This window comes from Geotrypetes seraphini, chromosome 3 (assembly GCF_902459505.1).
Source record: "Geotrypetes seraphini chromosome 3, aGeoSer1.1, whole genome shotgun sequence".
Lineage (NCBI taxonomy): Eukaryota > Metazoa > Chordata > Amphibia > Gymnophiona > Dermophiidae > Geotrypetes > Geotrypetes seraphini.
Window position 1 is genome coordinate 170,441,980 of NC_047086.1, and position 18,343 is coordinate 170,460,322.

General features: G+C 42.9%; 1 protein-coding gene across 16 annotated transcripts in view; it reads left to right on the top strand.

Moving 5' to 3' along the window:
• Positions 1-18,343, top strand: part of EYA4 (EYA transcriptional coactivator and phosphatase 4) — a 443,388-nt gene that overhangs the window by 303,713 nt on the left and 121,332 nt on the right. For 12 of the 16 annotated variants that reach the window (XM_033939344.1, XM_033939333.1, XM_033939342.1 and 9 more), the window contains one exon: positions 8,051-8,143. The exons of 2 other annotated variants lie outside the window; for them this stretch is intronic. In XM_033939344.1, coding sequence (XP_033795235.1) covers positions 8,051-8,143 — 93 coding nt within the window. Of the gene's footprint in view, positions 1-8,050; positions 8,144-18,343 lie in introns of those variants that run through there. 2 more of the 16 variants (XM_033939348.1, XM_033939347.1) reach the window with 2 other exon arrangements.

An 18,343-nucleotide genomic window follows, 5' to 3' on the forward strand; every position in this document is an offset into this window, starting at 1 on the left:
GAAACAGATCTGTGAATCTCCATTATTACATATAGAATATTCAACCTTGTTATATATATATACAGGGGTCACTAGTTGACCTTTACACTCATAATTAGTTTGAAATCTAATAACATTTTCCGTTTTGCCCCCATTGTCCACTAGTGCCACACAAGGGGCACACCCAGGCGTGGGAGGGGTAGGGGACATGGACAATGTTGGCAAGACGTAAATCACAAGCAGTAAATATACAACAGAGTTCATATTAAATATCTTGTCAGATCTCCGGATCAGACGTGCGTGATTACTCTTCCAGAGTGTGGGGTAGCCGCGTGATTTTCAGTTGAAGGTCAGTAGGCCCTTTTTCACAAATATACTCAGCAGCGGGCTTCACACGGCTGTAGTGAATCCAAGACTCGTGGCGGGACAATTTGACAGCTGTGGGAGAAGCAAGTAAGACAGTGAAAGGCCCTGTCCAAAGGGGTTTCAGCGGTTCAAATGGGGACAACTGATTGCGTTTACCTGGGGTACAGCGGATGCAAAATAGAACAGAAGGGATCAGTTTGGGCCATGGCAGGCGGCTTTCTTCTGCCGCTTTGCCGAGGAGGGTTTTAATAGTTCTATTGATGCGTTCAACTTGGCCAGAGCTCTGGGGGTGATAGGCCGTATGTAATTTCCAGGTGATTTGCAGAGCCCGAGAGACAGCTTGTGTGACTTGTGATATGTAGGCGGGGCCATTATCGCTGCCAATCACTAGGGGCAGGCCATAGCGAGGGATGATGTCATGGAGTAAAACCTTTACTATTTCCCTACTTTTCTCTGTGCACACTGGGTAGGCCTCTGGCCACCCAGTGTGGGAATCAATGAAAACCAGGAGGTAACGGAACCCATGGGAGGGGGGCAAGTGGGTAAAATCTGTAGAGAGGACTTGCATGGGGTGTGAACCGATAGGCTGGTGACCAAGAACGGAGGGTCTGACAGAAGAGGGGTTGTGTCGGAGGCAAATGACACAGCGGAGCAGAACATGGGAGATGAGTTGAGAGAGATTCGGGATATAGAAATTCTGTCGGAGAAGAGTGCGGAGGGCTGGGTTACCGGCATGAGAAAAATCGTGTGCACGTTGGACAACAGTGAGGGCCAGGAGTTGTGGAACATACAGGAGGGTATAGTAATCCATCCGGATGGGAGGGTGCAATGGCCAGGTTGCTGCGTGGCCCACTTGCGCTCGGGGTCAGTGTACTGGGGGGAAAGGGAATGAAGGAAAGGTTGAGGGGAGGAAAGGGATAACAGAAGAGGGGGTGTGGGCGGACCTTGGAGGGCCGCCTGGCGAGCCGAGCGGTCAGCCAAGGCATTACCGCGGCTGATGAAATCACGGAGGCGACGGTGGGCCCGGCAGTGCATGATAGAAACTTTGGAGGGTAGCAGGATAGCATCCAAAAGGTCCAGGATGAGTTGGTGGTGTTGGATAGGGGATCCAGAGGAGGTGAGGAAGGAACGCTGGCGCCAGAGGACAGCGTGGGCGTGAACAGCTAGAAAGGCAATTTAGATAGGAAAAAAAACAAAAATGCAAAAAGGGAGAGAAAAATCTCCAAAAATGGCCAATGGTATAGTTGGTTTCCCCGGGGTACCCCACAAACCAAACAGATAGACAACACAAAGATTACAGGGCATAAACAAACATAGAAAACAGAAAAGGCGTGAAACTTTTCTTCCAGCTGGCAAGGATTCAGAGCTGAACTTAGATCTGCAGAGAAATGCACAGTTATACAAAAACAAACGTCCATCATAGCACGAATCATAATTGTGTGCACACAGTGGCAAAGTAAAGTGCGATATAACACATGGCATAATAATCACATAATCATAAAAGGCATCTATTAATGGTTATTGGAACATCCGAAAGAGAAAACGTAAGAATGTGATCACTCTGGCTTGGTGCCCTGCCAATTACATTCATAAGGCAGACAGGGACGCAACTGCTAGGGTGTGCTTCAATCTTGAAAAATAAGCAAAACTTACTAGGTAAAGTAAGATACAGTGTACAATGTTAAATATAGAGGTATTCTGAAGTATGGCAATGTCAATTCAAAGGGGAAAAAAAGAAACATGTTAAATGTTAAGTGCAAGGTCATTTCAAGGTTACTGAAAGCAGAACATTGTCCTCCTTCTCTGGGTAGAAAAAGGCTCATTGTAACAGGTCCAGAACAGCTCTGTATGTATGACTGCGAAGACAAAGAAGAGACATTTTAACGTGACACCACCCCTGAGGTCACTTAGCCATGTTCCCTGCAGGCAGACCTGGAACCCTTGTCTGCCACCTGGGTCCCGCTACACTCTGAGGAGTGGGCACTGCTGCAGACTAGATGTAGCTACTTTACTCTGCACTGTCCTTACATAATAACTACCCCCTTCCTCTGGAGTTTGAGCTACCAAGTTTATTTTAAAGGTATTTCTGTTTCCAATTGTATTTAGAATCAGATTGATAATAACACTTTATACAAACATGCATGGGAAGAAAGAATTCATAAAGAACACCAGGATAAAGACACAATACGGGAAAGCAAGGGAGACTGTTAGCACAAAAGAAGTAATCTCAATCCATCCGTTATCAATAAAACTCATTCATAAATCCAAGAAAGAATCCAATTCAAATTCTACTGCATATTATTTAAAACCCTACACGGAGACAGCCCATCATACTTGAACAATCGCCTCATCCAAGCACCTAGTACCAGACACAGAAAAACGCACTCCCCATTCATACCCCCCCCCAATCAAGGAAGTCAAAAGAACAAAACTACACGACGGCCTCCTAGCCACTCGAGCCGCAAGACTGGACAACCAGATCTCCAACCTTCTGATGACCACCCCAGACTATAGGACGTTCAGAAAGGAAATAAAAACCATACTTTTCAAGAAATTCCTGAAGCAGCAATAACATCACGACCTCTTAGCAACTCTAAAACTGACATTAGACCTACCCATTACCGCACTAATAATAACAAAAGAACCTCCACTACGACCACCTTTTAATTCTTTTACAAACCACCTCACCCACAACAACACGTTAAATGTTTATAAGATCTACAACTTACCTCTCTAGCTAATCATTGTAACTCTACTTTTTTTAATTAACCTTTTGTAATCCGCCTTGAACCGCAAGGTAATGGCGGAATAGAAATCCCTAATGTAATGTAATGTAATGTAATAAAGGGAAAAAAAATAAAAAATAAAAAAGTTGACCACATTACACCGCTATTGATTAAGTCCCATTGGCTACCTATTAGCCACCGAATTACTTTTAAGATATTATTCTTGGTTTTTAAAGTTCTAGCTTTCAATGAGCCTCAATTCATGTCTAGAATGATCATTCCTTATTATGCCCCTCGTTCTCTACGATCATCATTACAAGACTTATTAACTGTCCCTTCCTTAAAAATTATGGGTACAAGAAGAAATGACATGTTTTCTGTTACAGCGCCACAAACGTGGAATGCACTGCCACTTTACATCAGAAAAGAAAAAGATCTTATCTCTTTTATAAAACTCTTAAAAACTTTGTTATTTAACTTTGTACTTGTGTCTTAAAATTGTTTGTCCTCTAAAATGTGTTTTTTTTTTTTTTAATTGTTCAGCGCTTAGAATGTTTGTATAGGCGATTCATCAAATAATAATAAAACTTGAAACTTGAACTTGAATTATCAAGCCCATGTTTAGCAAATATTTCAATTTTCAGAAAAATATGGATACTTAACCTCTATCATTGTTAGTCTTGTACTTTAAATCCCCCAACACTGGGATACAAAGGCAGGGATGTGCCAAACACAAATCCCACATGTCTGACAAACGGTTGCTTTTTTTTTTTCTTTTTTTATTACCAGCAGACACCACTTTGACAACTGCGAGAACACGTAAACTATCTGGCTCAACTTTCTTTAAATTACTCACTGTCTGTAACAAATCCACTGCACGCAACATATATCTAAAATCACAGTCCTTATTCTCGTTCATCAGTGCGAACTCACATTCTTAATTCTGTCTTGATCCACATGCATTTTACCCTGTTAAGCAACTTACACTATCCTGTCTGCAACTTTCGGCAAAACAATCATGCTGGCTTGCTTTACCAACTTTTCCCAGGTTTCCAACCTAAATGCTATTTCCATCTCCCCGGGTAATTTCTCAACATCACCAATTTCTCGTTCTCTGTGTCTTGTCAGGTGTCCCCAGAGCTTTTGGTTTTTTTTTTTTTAATTTGACAAGTATGACAAAAAGTTGATTATATTCCAAATACTAAGCCTTTGACAACAATAAAAATAAGGATGAAGAAAACAATAAAAAATCTTAGGGTCGCCATAATCGCCAGAAAAGGCAGTTGTAAAATATTTAAGCATGATCTGAAGGGGCTCGATGGTGTTCTGACCCATATTATACAATCTATATATGCACCCAACAAAAGTTCCAATTTCCAGAAACCAGAATCCTATATACCTCTCTGTGCTTCACAACTGATTAAGAAGTTACTAGACAGAAGAGATAGAGACAGGATAGAGAAGGAATCAACTTCTCACTTACCAAGACAGGTCCGGTACCGGCACAACAAAACCAGGAGCCAGAAATCTCCACCGATTCGTTCCTTCTCGAGGTGCAATCCGTTGTCTTCGACGAGAAAACCGTTCCTGGTCAACCACCAGGTTAATGCCGGCTATTACGGGTCTCGTAGGAGGCAAGGTTTGAAATCCTCCGAGGGAGACGATCGTGCCAAACAGGCTCAAGTCTGTAGATCAAGTCCCTGTTCGGCTGCGCCAAATGAAGGTACCTTTTAGGATAAGGCCCTCCTTTAGTAGTGCAGAGACTTGAGCCAGAGACTGAAGAGATTTAAAAAGGCTTTTATTAAACAAGCATATATGCTGGACTTCTGGGCAGAACTGGCTGCATAAACAGAAGACCCTGAGGATCTCGGACACCAAAGTTATATAGTGTCCTAACCAGTTCAAACCAGTTCTAACCAGCTCTGACCAAAAGGTAACAGCAGAGAGAAAAACAAAACCATAAATCCATCCTATAATCTATACATCAATGGCTAGCTAACATCTACATTCCTTTGCCTCCTGGCTGTACCAGGCACTAAGACAGATACATAGAACAGGCCTGCATGCATACGTGATTTCTCAGAGCAGTAAAATGGAGTCACAGGTTGCTGTTTTTAGTTTTACTACCCACTGATCTAAGATGGAGTTTTTCATATACACCGTGACCCAGCTATGTCAGCTAGCTAGGGATCCTTCAGTCTCCACTTCATCGAGACTGCACCCCTGGGAACACCTGTACACACAGGGGTGGATTCTATAAATGGCACTGGAAAAAAAGCTGCACTATGCGCTACTGTATAAAGGATATATACCTTTTCTAGAATAGCGCTTAAACGTGAATCTCAAGCCTAACTTTGGACATCAGACTTATGCCTCTGAAACCTGGTATAAATGCTGGTGCCCAAGTTAGGTGCAGTGTTCTGTAACCATCCAAATGAAGGAGTCGTGAGGAAAGAGATGTTGATCACTCAGTGGTGGGCTATCCGAAATATACTTTATTGACTGGCAGCACAATGTGAACAGGTAGACTCGACACTGACAGTGTTTCGGCAATTCTGCCTTCGTCAAGAGTCTAATAAATCCTAAAATAAAATAAATACACATGAATATACAGTACATGATAAAAACACTATTGCACTTTTAACACCAATGTCTTTTTTTTTCACATGAAATTTTATTGAAAATTGTAAAACATTAGTACAAGAAATGCTAAACATGGTCCATAACATAAGTATTAAATAAGCACATACTAAGCTAAAAATAAAATGACTGTAAAATCTCAAAAACACTTGTACATACAACAAAAGATTAAACAGATATAAGATCAGGTAAACATAGATTGATATTATAAACCCAAATGTGCTTTTAAACAGGATTAAAAGAGCAAGAGGACTCAACGCGCATGTATATCCACAGTGTTAAAAGGAGATTCCAAACATAATGCAAAAATATGTAGGACAAGTATTGAATATATGCATGCCTCTAGTTGCAGATTTATATTCATGTAGTTTGTACCTAGAGTTACCAGATTTTCCCGAAAGAAAATCTGGACCCATGGCCACGCCCCCAGGCCCGCCCAGTTCTTCCCCCTTCCACCCCCCAGCCCTGGCCCCAGACGGCATCCACAGATGTCAAAAAGGAATACATGTCCAGGGAAATCTGGTAAGCCTAATTACACCAAAAGTTACAGTAGGCAGCTGAAGATCAAAAGGAGCATTTGTGTTACTGAAAGATCAATACGTGAAAAACTAAAGAATAAATTTTTGCGAATATGCACTGGAGTTTAGCTGACACTCTAGTGTTAAAAGCAACAGTGAAAAATATTGCAAAATGAGGGTGAATACAATATGTAGCGAGTCTGGCATCTTAAAATGCATTCGGAAGGTAAAGAGGAAATAGAAACAGAGCAAAGCAAACCGGGGTTGGTGCGATTGTCTCAGCAATAAAAAGGTGTGCCGACCATCAATAAAGCATGTTTTGGATAGCTCATCGCTGAGTGATTGACATCTCTTTCCTTACGACGCCTTCATTTGGATTGTTGTCTTCGTCATCGGGGCCTATCCAGGCTCTTTTCCCAGTATGTTCTATAACCACGCATGCAAATTTTCAGAACATTCATGACTCGTACATACTCCTTCCATGGTCTTGCCCCCGTTGGAGATATGCCCCATGGGAGTTAAGGGCATTGCTTTACAGGATAGCAAACAGCCGGATGTGTGCGTAAATATTAATGAGCAACCATTGACATCAATTGGTTGTTAGCACCAGTTGAACTCACTGAGCAATTAATTTGCATGTGCATCTTGGGCATGCACACAAATTTGGATGCAAAAATCCGGGCACCTTATTTAGAATCGAGCCCACATTGCTTGGAATGAGGCAAATACTGTCTGGGTGTATACTACTTATGCATGTCTGCAGTTGAATAGTTTTATAAAAGCCCTTTGCTGCATGTAAACTGGCCTTGTATGTGAAAACAGCTCTGTAATCAAAAGAGAAAACATAAAAAAATAAGTATTATCCAGATAGTAGATATTATAGTGGTGTTCTTGGGTGGAGAGGGATGGTATAAGGAACCATGGACCCCAGTTGCTAGTTTGAAGAGAATGTTGGAGAAATACCTGATGCCTGTCTTTGGTGGCTCTATCAGATGCTGAGGAGATAGGTAGTAAAAAAGCAACTGCTGCAAAGATGAAAGGATCATGGGGGGTCTTTCAACTGCTGAGCATGTTCAAAATCTATTCCACCCCCTCTGATGCAGACTTCCTGTTTTGGAGGGGCAGGGGCCCAAAGACCCAATGCTGCATTTTTTTTTTCCAGCAGCTAAAGGAAGGCAAGGAAGAGGAGATTGAGGACCTGGGAAGGGGGGCCGGGGGGGGGGGGGGTGAAGGATGCTAGATCTTGGAAGGGAAGAAGGATAAACTAGCAAGGAAAGATGCTGAACCCAGGAAATTCAAGCCAAAGGTAAATACTGGAGATGGGGATAAGGAAGGGGGAGAAGACAAGCAAAGGAAGATGCTGGACCAGTGTGTGTGTGTGTTGGTGGGGGGGGGGTTATTTGCGATGCTAGTCCCTGAAGTGGTAGAAGCAAGTAAGCACAGATGGAGTAGAGTTGGGGGAGGGAGAGAAAAATTACACATTGGCCCCAGGCACTGGAGACACATGGTATACTATTGGAAAGTTAAAATGTATGACTAATGGAGAACCATAAAGCAATAGAAAGGATCTATAGCCCAGTGATCCTTTACTGGCCATTGATTGAAGGGACAGGAGAGGGTGGGATGTACGGAATCGAACAGGGGATGAATAGAATGTGACCTATGTAACAAACAAATTGCATGCTTCTTTTCCATCTGTCTGAGTGCCTGTACTTTTCCACTGCATGAATGTTTAAGCTGTAGAATTGTCAGTCAAACTGGCTTGAGGTCTCCATGTACGTTTAGATGTAAAATCTTATGTCTACTTATTCTTCTATGTAGTGTCTCTTCTTGCAGTCAAAACAGAGCCAATGAACAGCAGTGACGCGACAACAACAGCTGGAGATGGATCACTTGACACTTTTACTGGGTCAGGTAAAGCCATAACCTCACATATTATTACATACCCACTATTATCACTGTATAATTTGTAACTCTGACTAATGACCAGATTTGCCTGGGGCCTCGTAAATTTTGTAACAGTGCCACTGAAATTGAGATCAGAACGGTGTGAAGTGTTTATTATTGACCCTTTCAGCTAAAAACTGTTTCCTAGACAAAATGTCTTGTGAAGGAATAGTGTCATCTTGTGGATCCTGGGTAGATTGCAACTTGGTGTCTCTTGCACATCGTATTTTCCCTAGATTTTTCTTTTAAAGGGACACTAAATAAAGGTGATAATTATCTGTCTCTTGCGGGGATAGTACCAGACATGGATACAGGTTTGTTCAGTAGGGGCTGGGAGTTATGGGGAAGGCTAGGGACATGCAGTGCTTTGATTTGTCCCCCTGAATTTCTGCCACCTTAAGTTAATGTGCTTTAAATTTCCTAGAGTACTGTGTTTTCACTAGGGATGGGCAATCAAAACTTTTAGTGCCGGTTTTTGTCATTTTTTTTGTCTGTTTTGGAATGAATGTCATTGAGATCTCACACTCTATACACGTATCCCCAATTATATAAAGGTATGTGCACCACTTTACACTCCCCCCCACCCCCGATTCTATATATGGCGCCTCATTGGTACCAACTAGCATGGCACTAAGCGCAATTCTGAAAATCTTATGTGCACCTTATAGAACCATAACTTTCAGGCACATCCATTTAGTCCAGCTAAAACCAGGCCTATATGTCTATGCCTAAGTTATGCGATGACTAGTTGGTTGGAGTATGATTTCTAGGAACACTCACGGTTCACTCCTGGCCACATCCCTTTTAGAGTCGTGCACTGGACATGGTTTTGAATTTGGATTGGATTTATTATATTTTTATACTGCTTGTACATGAGTATTGGCAGTTTACAATACTAATGCATTAGAAATGAGGGTTACATTTTCAGTCATTAGAAAATTTTCCCTCTCTGTCCCAGTGGGCTTAAAATCTAATTATAGTATCTATTTAAGAAGTATTTAAATACATGCTAGAGAAATGTGAAGAGAAGAAAGAGGTGTGCAATGCACCTACCAAGTGGTGCATGTAACTTCTAAATGATGGCATTTAGCATTAATTTAACAGGTGTTCATTTCCAGTTATCGATGCTGGTTAAGCCAATTAAGATGTGCCCTCACGTCGGCTATGTGTGCCAATGCACGTACAACCTTAGGCGTCATATACAGGATTTGGGGGTTAGTACACAAAGTTGCACACAGAGGTTATAGACTACTGCCGGTTTGAATTTCACTTCATTGATTAATGAACTGCTAATTGGCATTAGCAACCAATTATTGGCCATTTGGTGTTAACTGGCACGAACTAGCAGTTACATATATGCCTGCCCTAAGTTGGTATTCTGTAAACTGTGCACACAAAACCCAAAGTGTGCAAGTGCAAGAGATGCATGGACATGGGAGGGGCAAGGGCAGGTCAAGGGCACGCCCAGCACTTGCGTCCAGGTTATAGGATGGTAGCAGTTATACGCCTAAATGCCAGTAGTTAAGCACAAGCATTTATATGTCTAAAATTAGGTGTGTAATTGTAGACTTATGCTAGTATACTTTCCAGGAAAGATAAGAGAGGGGAGCTATGATAGAAATGTTTAAGTGCCTACAGAATGTGGCATAAATGTGCATGAGGTGAGTCTCTTTCAATTGAAAGGAAACTGCAGGGTGAGAGGGCGTAGAATGAGGTTAAGAGGTGATAGGCTCTGGAGTAATCTAAGGAAATACTTTTTTAACGAAAGGGTGGCAGATGTGTGGAATAGTCTCCTGGTAGAGGTGGTGCAGAGAAAAACTGTGTCTGAATTCAAGAAAGCGTGGGCCAGGCACGTGGGATCTCATAGGGAGAGACAGAGATAGTGGATGCTGCGGATGGGCAGACTGGGTGGGCCATTTGGCCTTTACTACCATCATGTTTCTATATAACGGCGTTGTGCACACAATTACAAATATAGAATTAATGCTTGGCACACATCATCCCAATGCCTAACTTTAGGTGATCTGCAGAGAATCATTCCTAGGTGAAATGAGGGCAGTTTTCTAGAGTAAGCACTGTGTGAAACAGGGTACACTCTTTTCCTAGCAGTGTGTGCATGCTATAGCACTGTCTTTAAGAAGAGTGCACCCTCCTTGCACATAGTATACATTCTTTAATAAACAAGTGCTCCATTCTCGATGAACAGTGTTTCGCTGCAAATGACGGCCCATCCCTAATTTTCACTACTTGGTTCCATTAAGTGTGATTATGCACTGCGTCTGATCATTTATTTAATCAGGGAATTTATATTAAGGGAATTAATTCCATAGGAATGTATGCATTGGCTTGAGAAGATACCTTGTCAAGAAGAATGTTTTACAATTAGGGGAATGCACAATGTTTCAGTTGTGCCAGTAGAAGAGCCGTGTGAGTGAAGTGAGGAATAATAGGCTAATTAGTATTATTTCACTCAGAAGTAGAGAATGACGCGAGGACAAATTTGTCTCTGTCCTTTCAGGAACTCAATTTCCCCATCCCATCCCCATGAGTTTTGTCACTGTCCCTGTCCCATTTTTGTAAGCTCTGCATTAACCCGTACAAGCCTCAAACACTTATGATTTTAAAGTGTTTGAGGCTTATGCAGATGTGGATGGAGCTTGCAGGGAAGGGGCAAGGACAGGAAAAGAACTTTCAGGGGCGGGACAGGAAAATGAGTTCCTGCGGAGATGGTGTAAAAATTGTCCCCATGTCATTCTCTACTCTGAAGCTCTGATAATGTCAACCCATGGTGGAGGATGGATGGGGAGGAATATGTAAAGGGGGGGGGGGTATGATATTCTGCCTTGTGGGTAGAAGTCTGGATTTCAGTGATTATCATATGACCATCAGCGAAGCTTAAGAGAAGATGTGGGCAGATAGGTTCTTTCCACTGTTTGTAGCATCCGAATTAGCAAGGGTAGTAAAAGTCCTCCAGGCTAGTTCTCTTCTTGCATTTGCATGACTCAGAGTGTGACCTGTGACTTTGAGAACAGCCCAGTATTTTGAGTCCAGTCTTGCTCATGCTGTGAAAGCCACACAACACAAAAAAGAAGACAGCTCTCTGGGACAGTGAATAGGTAAAAAAGGAATGAGAGAACCCAACTAGGTGAAGCTGATAGATGAAACAGGTGTGGATTAAAAAGACTGAGAATAGGTGGAGGGGCATAATCGAAAGGAAAATCTAAGTCTGTTTTCGTCTAAGTCGCAAGTCGTCCAAAGTACAAAACAGCTTAGGACACATTTTCGAAAATACATCCAAATTTTTTTCGTTTCGAAAATCATCTAAGTATACATCCTGTCGATCTGATCATCCAAGTTGCTAAATTGTCCATCTTTATACCACATTTCCATCCAACTTTTCATCCAAGTCCAAAACGCCTAGAACAAGCCCTGTTGGACGTGGGAGGGGTCTGCAAAGTGATGGACTGAACACCCAGACATGGCACCTAAATAGTGGGATACCTTACAGGGCACTGTTGTGAACTTCACAAAAAGGGTGCCATGTCATCATCTCACTACAGCTCCCTTTTAGGTCATGGTGAGCCCCCCCCCAAACCACCACCAGAATCCCCTAGACCCAATTATCTACTACCCCAATAGCCCTTATGGCTGCAGGAGCCACTTATATGCCAGTAAAAAAGGGTTTGGGGGGTGTATTTTTTTCAAAGTAGTCGTTCATGCGGAACCTTGTCGAACGCCTTCTGAAAATCCATATATATATATATATATATATATATATATATATATATATACAGTGTCAACCGGGTCACCCTTGTCTATATGCCTGTTTACTCCCTCGAAGAAGTGCAGCAAGTTCGTCAAGCAAGATCTTCCTTTGCTGAAGCCGTGCTGGCTGGTCCTCATCAGATTGTGTCCGTTAAGGTGATCAATAATGCAGTCATTTATCAGTGCCTGTACCATCTTTCCCGGTACCGAGGTCAGACTCACCGGTCTGTAGTTTTACGGATCTCCCCTCAAACTTTTCTTGAAGATCGGCAAAACATTCGCCTCTTTCAAGTCTTCTGGAATCCTTCCCAATTTGAACAACGGATTGGCTATTAGTTAAAGCAGTTCAGCTATAGCCCCTTTCAGTTCCTTGATTACGTTCAGATGGATGCCATCCGGTCCTGGGGATTTATCGTTTTTAAGCCTTTCAATCTGCTTGCATACCTCTTCTAGACTGACCGTCAACCCTGTCAGTTTCCTGTCTTCATTTCCAGCATATAGCCTGTCGGCTTCTGGTATGTTGTGTATATCCTCTTCGATAAATACAGATGCAAAAAATGTGTTCAGTTTGTCAGCGATGGTTTGGTCTACTTTAGCACTCCCTTTATTCCATGGTCATCCAACGGCCCCACCGCTTCCTTTGCAGGTCGTTTCCCCTTAATATATCAAAAGAATGGCTTGAAGTTTTTTGCCTCTTTGGCTATTTTTTCCTCGTAGTCCCTTTTGGCTCCTCTTACCGCCTTATGGCACCTGCTTTGTTGTTGTTTGTGCTTTTTCCAGTTTTCAAACGTTTTTGACCTTTTCCATTCCTTAAACAAAGTCTTGTCTCTGATCGCTTCCTTCTCCGCTACAGTGAGCCACGCCGGTTCCTTGTTCTTTTTCCTCTTGGATCCCTTGTTGATACGCGGTATATGAATTAAGATTATCTAAGCAAAGGTTCCCAAATTTTGTTAAAACTTCTCACATTGCCACACTTAAATGCAAGTATTTTTTCATACTTAACGTATAAAACACACCAAATTCCACCAATTATTGCCATCCAACTTAGAAGAATATTTCCAATGAATAAATATTAGTTTAATAGCTATCATAACCAAATTTTTCAAAAGTTGAGCTTTATATGGGTCTAGCTCATCATTTATACCTACAGTACCAAAAATGATTAATCTATAAGATACAAAAGTTATGAAAATGAAAGCAACTCAAAGATGGATGACCAGACTTTATCCCAATAGGTAGCCAAATAAGGGCATGTAAAAAAGCATTTGTTCCATGGTGCCGACTGCCAAATTACAAGACCAACAAACAAGTGAACATTTCAAGAGGTACATGGGGGGCAGAGGGGCGCTGTTACATAGTACATGCTCTTTCATGATAGATGTGCCTGCATGAACCATCTCATATGCTCGCTTGCTCTATTGGGAATTAATGCACATTATATGCAAATAGTGCACAGTCTTTTAAAAGAGTGCTCACTATGAGGGCATAGTGCACACTCTTATCAGCTGAAAAAACATTCATTTCAAATGACAGCTCATCCGTAAAGAGCAAGGGTTCTCAACTCAGTCCTTGGAATACACTAACCCAGTCTGGTTTTCAAGATACCCACAATGAATGTGCAGTAGATAGTTTTGCATACAATGGAGGCAGTGCGCACATATTTATCTCATGTATTTATTGTGGGTTTCTTGAAAACTAGGCCGGCTTGGTGTGTCCTGAGGACTGAGTTGAGAACCCCTGCCATAGTGTGTGTTAGTTAATAAACTGGAGAATGAGGAGAGAATCTAAAGGAAAATGTGGAGGGGGAGGAAAGCTGGTAGAAGAAAGGGAAGGTGTTGAAAGAAGCTGTAGATACTGGGCTGTTAGTTTGGATGGGTAGACTGGATATATTTCTATATATGTGGAGGAGAATATTGTAGGGTTTAAACTGAGGAGAGAGTACTGGAGTGGATGAGCTAGGGGAGGGCTATAGGATGTGAGGTGAGAGGTGGGCTTGGGAAGAAAATGAGTGTGTAGGAACATGTTGGAGTAGATGGATAAAGAGTGTATAAAAGTCTAGTACTGTATAAGGATAATAATAAATTTATTTATATACTGCAATACCTCATGATTTAGTGCTGTTTACAATAAGACGTAAAAAGTGTTAAAACACAGCAAATTTACACCACAAGACACAGTACATTATATATAAAATATAATATTAAGAAATTATTAACTTATCTAGATTATACATATTTATCAAATAGATACATTTTTAACGATCTTCTAAAGGCCTGGTAAGAAGAAGAATTTAAGACAAACCACTAAAACTTTTTTTCCAACGTCCTGCCAGTCAGTGGATGTCTTGGTGAGGTGGCTTCTCCTCCTGCCACGGACATTCGGGGGTGGGGAACTGGCTTCGGCAGTTCCTTCACGAGGGACTGGGCATCCCACGTCTAAAAGGTCTTGTTCTGGGCATTTGGGACTTGGACAAATTTTTGGTTGAGAATGTGGTATAAAGATAGAGGTAATGGCGGTCTGGGTAATTAAACGCCCAGACGAGTTTTGAAGAAAAAAAAAAAACAAAACAATTTTGGACGTATTTTTCAAGAATGGACATTTTGCCGCTGCCAACTTTGAGTGATTAGCACCCTATGTGAAAATCGCGCATAGACGTTTTTATGATTATGCCCTTCCACGTCTATAACTATGTAGTTTAATTTACACCTGAAAAAAATATCTGAAACCGTTAATAATAATAATTTAATAATAATAATTTTATTTTTGTATACCGCCATACCCAGGGATTTCTAGGCGGTTCACAACAGTTAGATGAAATACACACAATGCGGTTGAAATTGAAGAACATAACAAAGCAATCGTAAAGTCAAACTAGTTATCCTATATAATAAAAGGCTAACTCGCGCATGCGCACTCCTATTTGTGTGCTTCCATGATCTGTAGTTCCGTGGCCGCTTGAGTGCGCATGCGTGAGTCCCCAGCCTTCTTCCCAGCACTTACCTTGGCCGCAAGCAGCGGCGGCTCATCTCCTGTGGGGACCTGATGTGTGCTGTGTCCGTCCGTGGCCGCGGCTTGAGGCGTATGCGCCAGTTAGGTGCATCGGGCGACAGGAGCGGCACTGGCAGCGGATGGCGGGAGGAGGGCTCATGGTCCTGCCGCTGCTGCCGCTCCTGTTCACAGCGGCCTGCACGTCGCCGACTCCCCCCCTTCCCGCAACAACCGCTACCGCTCCTGTTCATAGCGGCCTGCTGAGGTTCGCGGCTGCCTGTAAGAAACCTCGCAGGCCGCTCTCCACATGGTAGCACGTTCCCTCTGACGCGATCGCGTCAGAGGGAACATGCTACCGAGTTGGAGAGCGGCCTGCGAGGTTCGTTACAGCTGGCCGCGAACCTCAGCAGGCCGCTTTGAACAGGAGCGGTAGCGGTTGTTGTGGGAAGGGGGGGAGTTTTAACAGGATTAAAATTTTAACAGGAGGAGTCGCCGAAAAAAAACCCTTCAGCCGCAGCAGGCCAGCACGCGGGAAGGGAAGGGGGAGGGGCTGAACGGAGCAGGGCAGCTCACGGTAAGAGAAGGGAATGGGGGGTGGGGGAAAATGCTTCTACTACTCAGCAGGGACCTGGAGGGGAAGGGAAATACCGCTGCTGCTTCTGCAAAGGAAGGTGGTGGGGGGGAGAGAAAGGAATGGGGGGTTGGGTGGGGGAAAATGCTGCTACTACTTCCAGGGATCTGGAGGGGAAGGGAAATATCACTGCTGCTTCTGCAAAGGAAAGTGGGAGGGGGGAGACACAGAAAGAAATACAGACAGACAAAGGAGGCTAGGGAGAGAGACAGACAGAAATAAAGACAGACAGGGGACCAGAGAGAGACAGAAAGAAAGACAGACAGCCAAAGGGTGCAAGGGAGAGAGAGAGAAAAATTGCAGGAGGGAGAGAGTCAGAAAGAAAGGAAGAAAGAGACAGGAGCAGGGAGAGAGACATAAATAAAGAAAGACAGACAGCCATATATTCTAGCACCCGTTAATGTAACGGGCTTAAACACTAGTAGGTTTATAATTAAGAGAGGGAAGGACTATATACAGTGCATACAGTAAGAGAATACATTGAATTTAAGAGAAGGAAGCCAATGCATATAAGTTAAATGGAGTGAGAAAATGGAGTGAAAGAGTGAGAAGGGAAGAGGTAGAATACGTTAAGGAAGAGGAGGAGTGCGTTAAGGATTTGGTTTGTTGAAAAGTAGAGTTTTGATATGTTTTCTGTTAACTCCATTTGTAGGGATAATTTTGAAAAGCCTGATAAGCATCTGTGGCTTCACTTTAGCCAAGATGTGTGCAGGATATGTACAGTACTTTTATTTTTCATAAAGAGAAATAAGCCCACTTATGTCTTTATATAAGCTACAAATAGGTTCCCTTTCAACCTAGGTGACCTGTTATAAATGTACTTTCATAGTGGCTTATTATCACTGCTATAAGCAGCGGTAACCATACTATCCCTTATATTCAGTACTACCTTCAATCAGGGCTAGTGTTAAGGGGGAGGGTAAACAGAGCAGATTCCCTGGGCCTGGTTGTCCTTTCCTTCTCTCCACCTTGTTCTAAAGTCCCCCTCACCTGTAAAAATTCAAGGAGGTCCCTAGCCCAGCAATGATTCTCTAGTGCTGGCCTTGGCCTCCTCAGTGCTATTTCTTTACCGTGGCCTGCCCCCATCTCATGCAATTTCCTGGTTCCTCTTGGGTGGACTGGAACAGAGGAACGGCGCCGAGGAGGTCATAGGCAGCAATAGAGAATTGCTGTCATGCCGGCAACCTTTGTGCATCTTTACAAGTGAGGGGGGGACTTCGGAACCAGGTGGGGAGAAGAGAAGGACATCCCGACTAATGGGTGCTCCCTGGAGCAGCTGATTTTAAAATGAAGGGAGAGATGCTGGATGGGAGGTCATTTGGTGGTTGGGGAAAATCATGGGAGGGTGCAGGGAGGAGAGGAATGTAGGGACCCATCCATAATTTCTTCTCTGGGCCCCAGTATGTCTAACACCAGACCTGCCTTCAGTCTATATAGCGGTGCTGAATACACAGTCACAGTTGTCACTGAAGATTGGCCTTTCCATGTATATGAGGGGCCGCTGAAAAGAACATAAGGATATAAGAATAGCCTTACTGGGTCAGACCAATGGTCCATCAAGCTCAGTAGCCCATTCTCACGGTGGCCAATCCAGGTCACTAGTATCTGGCCAATACCCAAGGTGTAGCAATATTCCATGCTACCAGTGCAGGGCAAACAGTGGCTTCCTCCTTGTCTCAGCCCAACCAACAAAGTTGGGGCAATCTCCATTGAGAGCTATACACTTAGGGCTCCTTTTATTAAGCTGCAATAGCGGTTTTAGCACGCTCTTAGCGTGCACAGAATTGCTCTTAGCATGCGCAGAATTACCTCGCGCGCTAGACGCTAACACCAGCATTGAGCTAGCGCTAGTTCTAGTCACGTAGCATGGGTTTAGCGTGCGCTACAATTCTGCACGCGCTAAAAACGCTATCGCAGCTTTGTAAAAGAAGCCCTTAGTCCAGCAATGTTCCACTTTTTTTTAATCCATATTTTTCCGATGGAACAAAAAAAAAAAGTGGAAAATTGGATTAAGTGTAGAATTGGTTGGGCTGAGACTTTTCAGCAGCCCTTCATGCTTTCATTAAACTCCCTGTACGGTTCTCTGTATTTTGTGATATTCTGTTCTCTACATGTCTACCAACTGCATAGCTCTTTTCATCTCTCTCAGTGTAATGAGGATACTTACTGCAGTGCAATATTCAAACTACACAGTTCTCTGTATTTTTGTCTGTCTGCTTTTATGTCGCACACAGTATTCCATCTATAAACTTCTTTGTCCTCCTTTGCAATAAAATCAAAGCAACACCATTATTCATTGGCTTAGGCAACATTTGTGTGGCTAAAAAACCAGACTTAGCTAGAAAACCTGTAGATATTCAGATGAACTGTATTTTTAGCAAGTATGAGTTTTCCAGGGAGAGATATTATTTATTGCCTTTTTGTGAAGAGATTCACCCAAAGCAGTTTACAATAGACTGAAGAGTAATCAGGTGCTCTTAGGTATTTTCCCTATCTGTCCCTGCCAGTTCACAATCTAGCTGTGATACCTGGAGCAATGGAGGGATTAAGTGACTTGCCTAGAGTCACAAGAAGCAGGCTGGAATCAAACTCGCAACTTCAAAGGCAACAGCTCTAACCACTAGGCCATACTTCCCTGACTGCAGCTCACTGGTTGATCTGCTGCCTCTGCCCCCAGAGATTGTGAGATCAAATCCCAGTGCTGCTCCTTGTGACCCTGGGCAAGTTACTTAATCTTCCAACGCCCACCACCTTGATTGTCAGCTTTGAAATGTAAAAGCAAC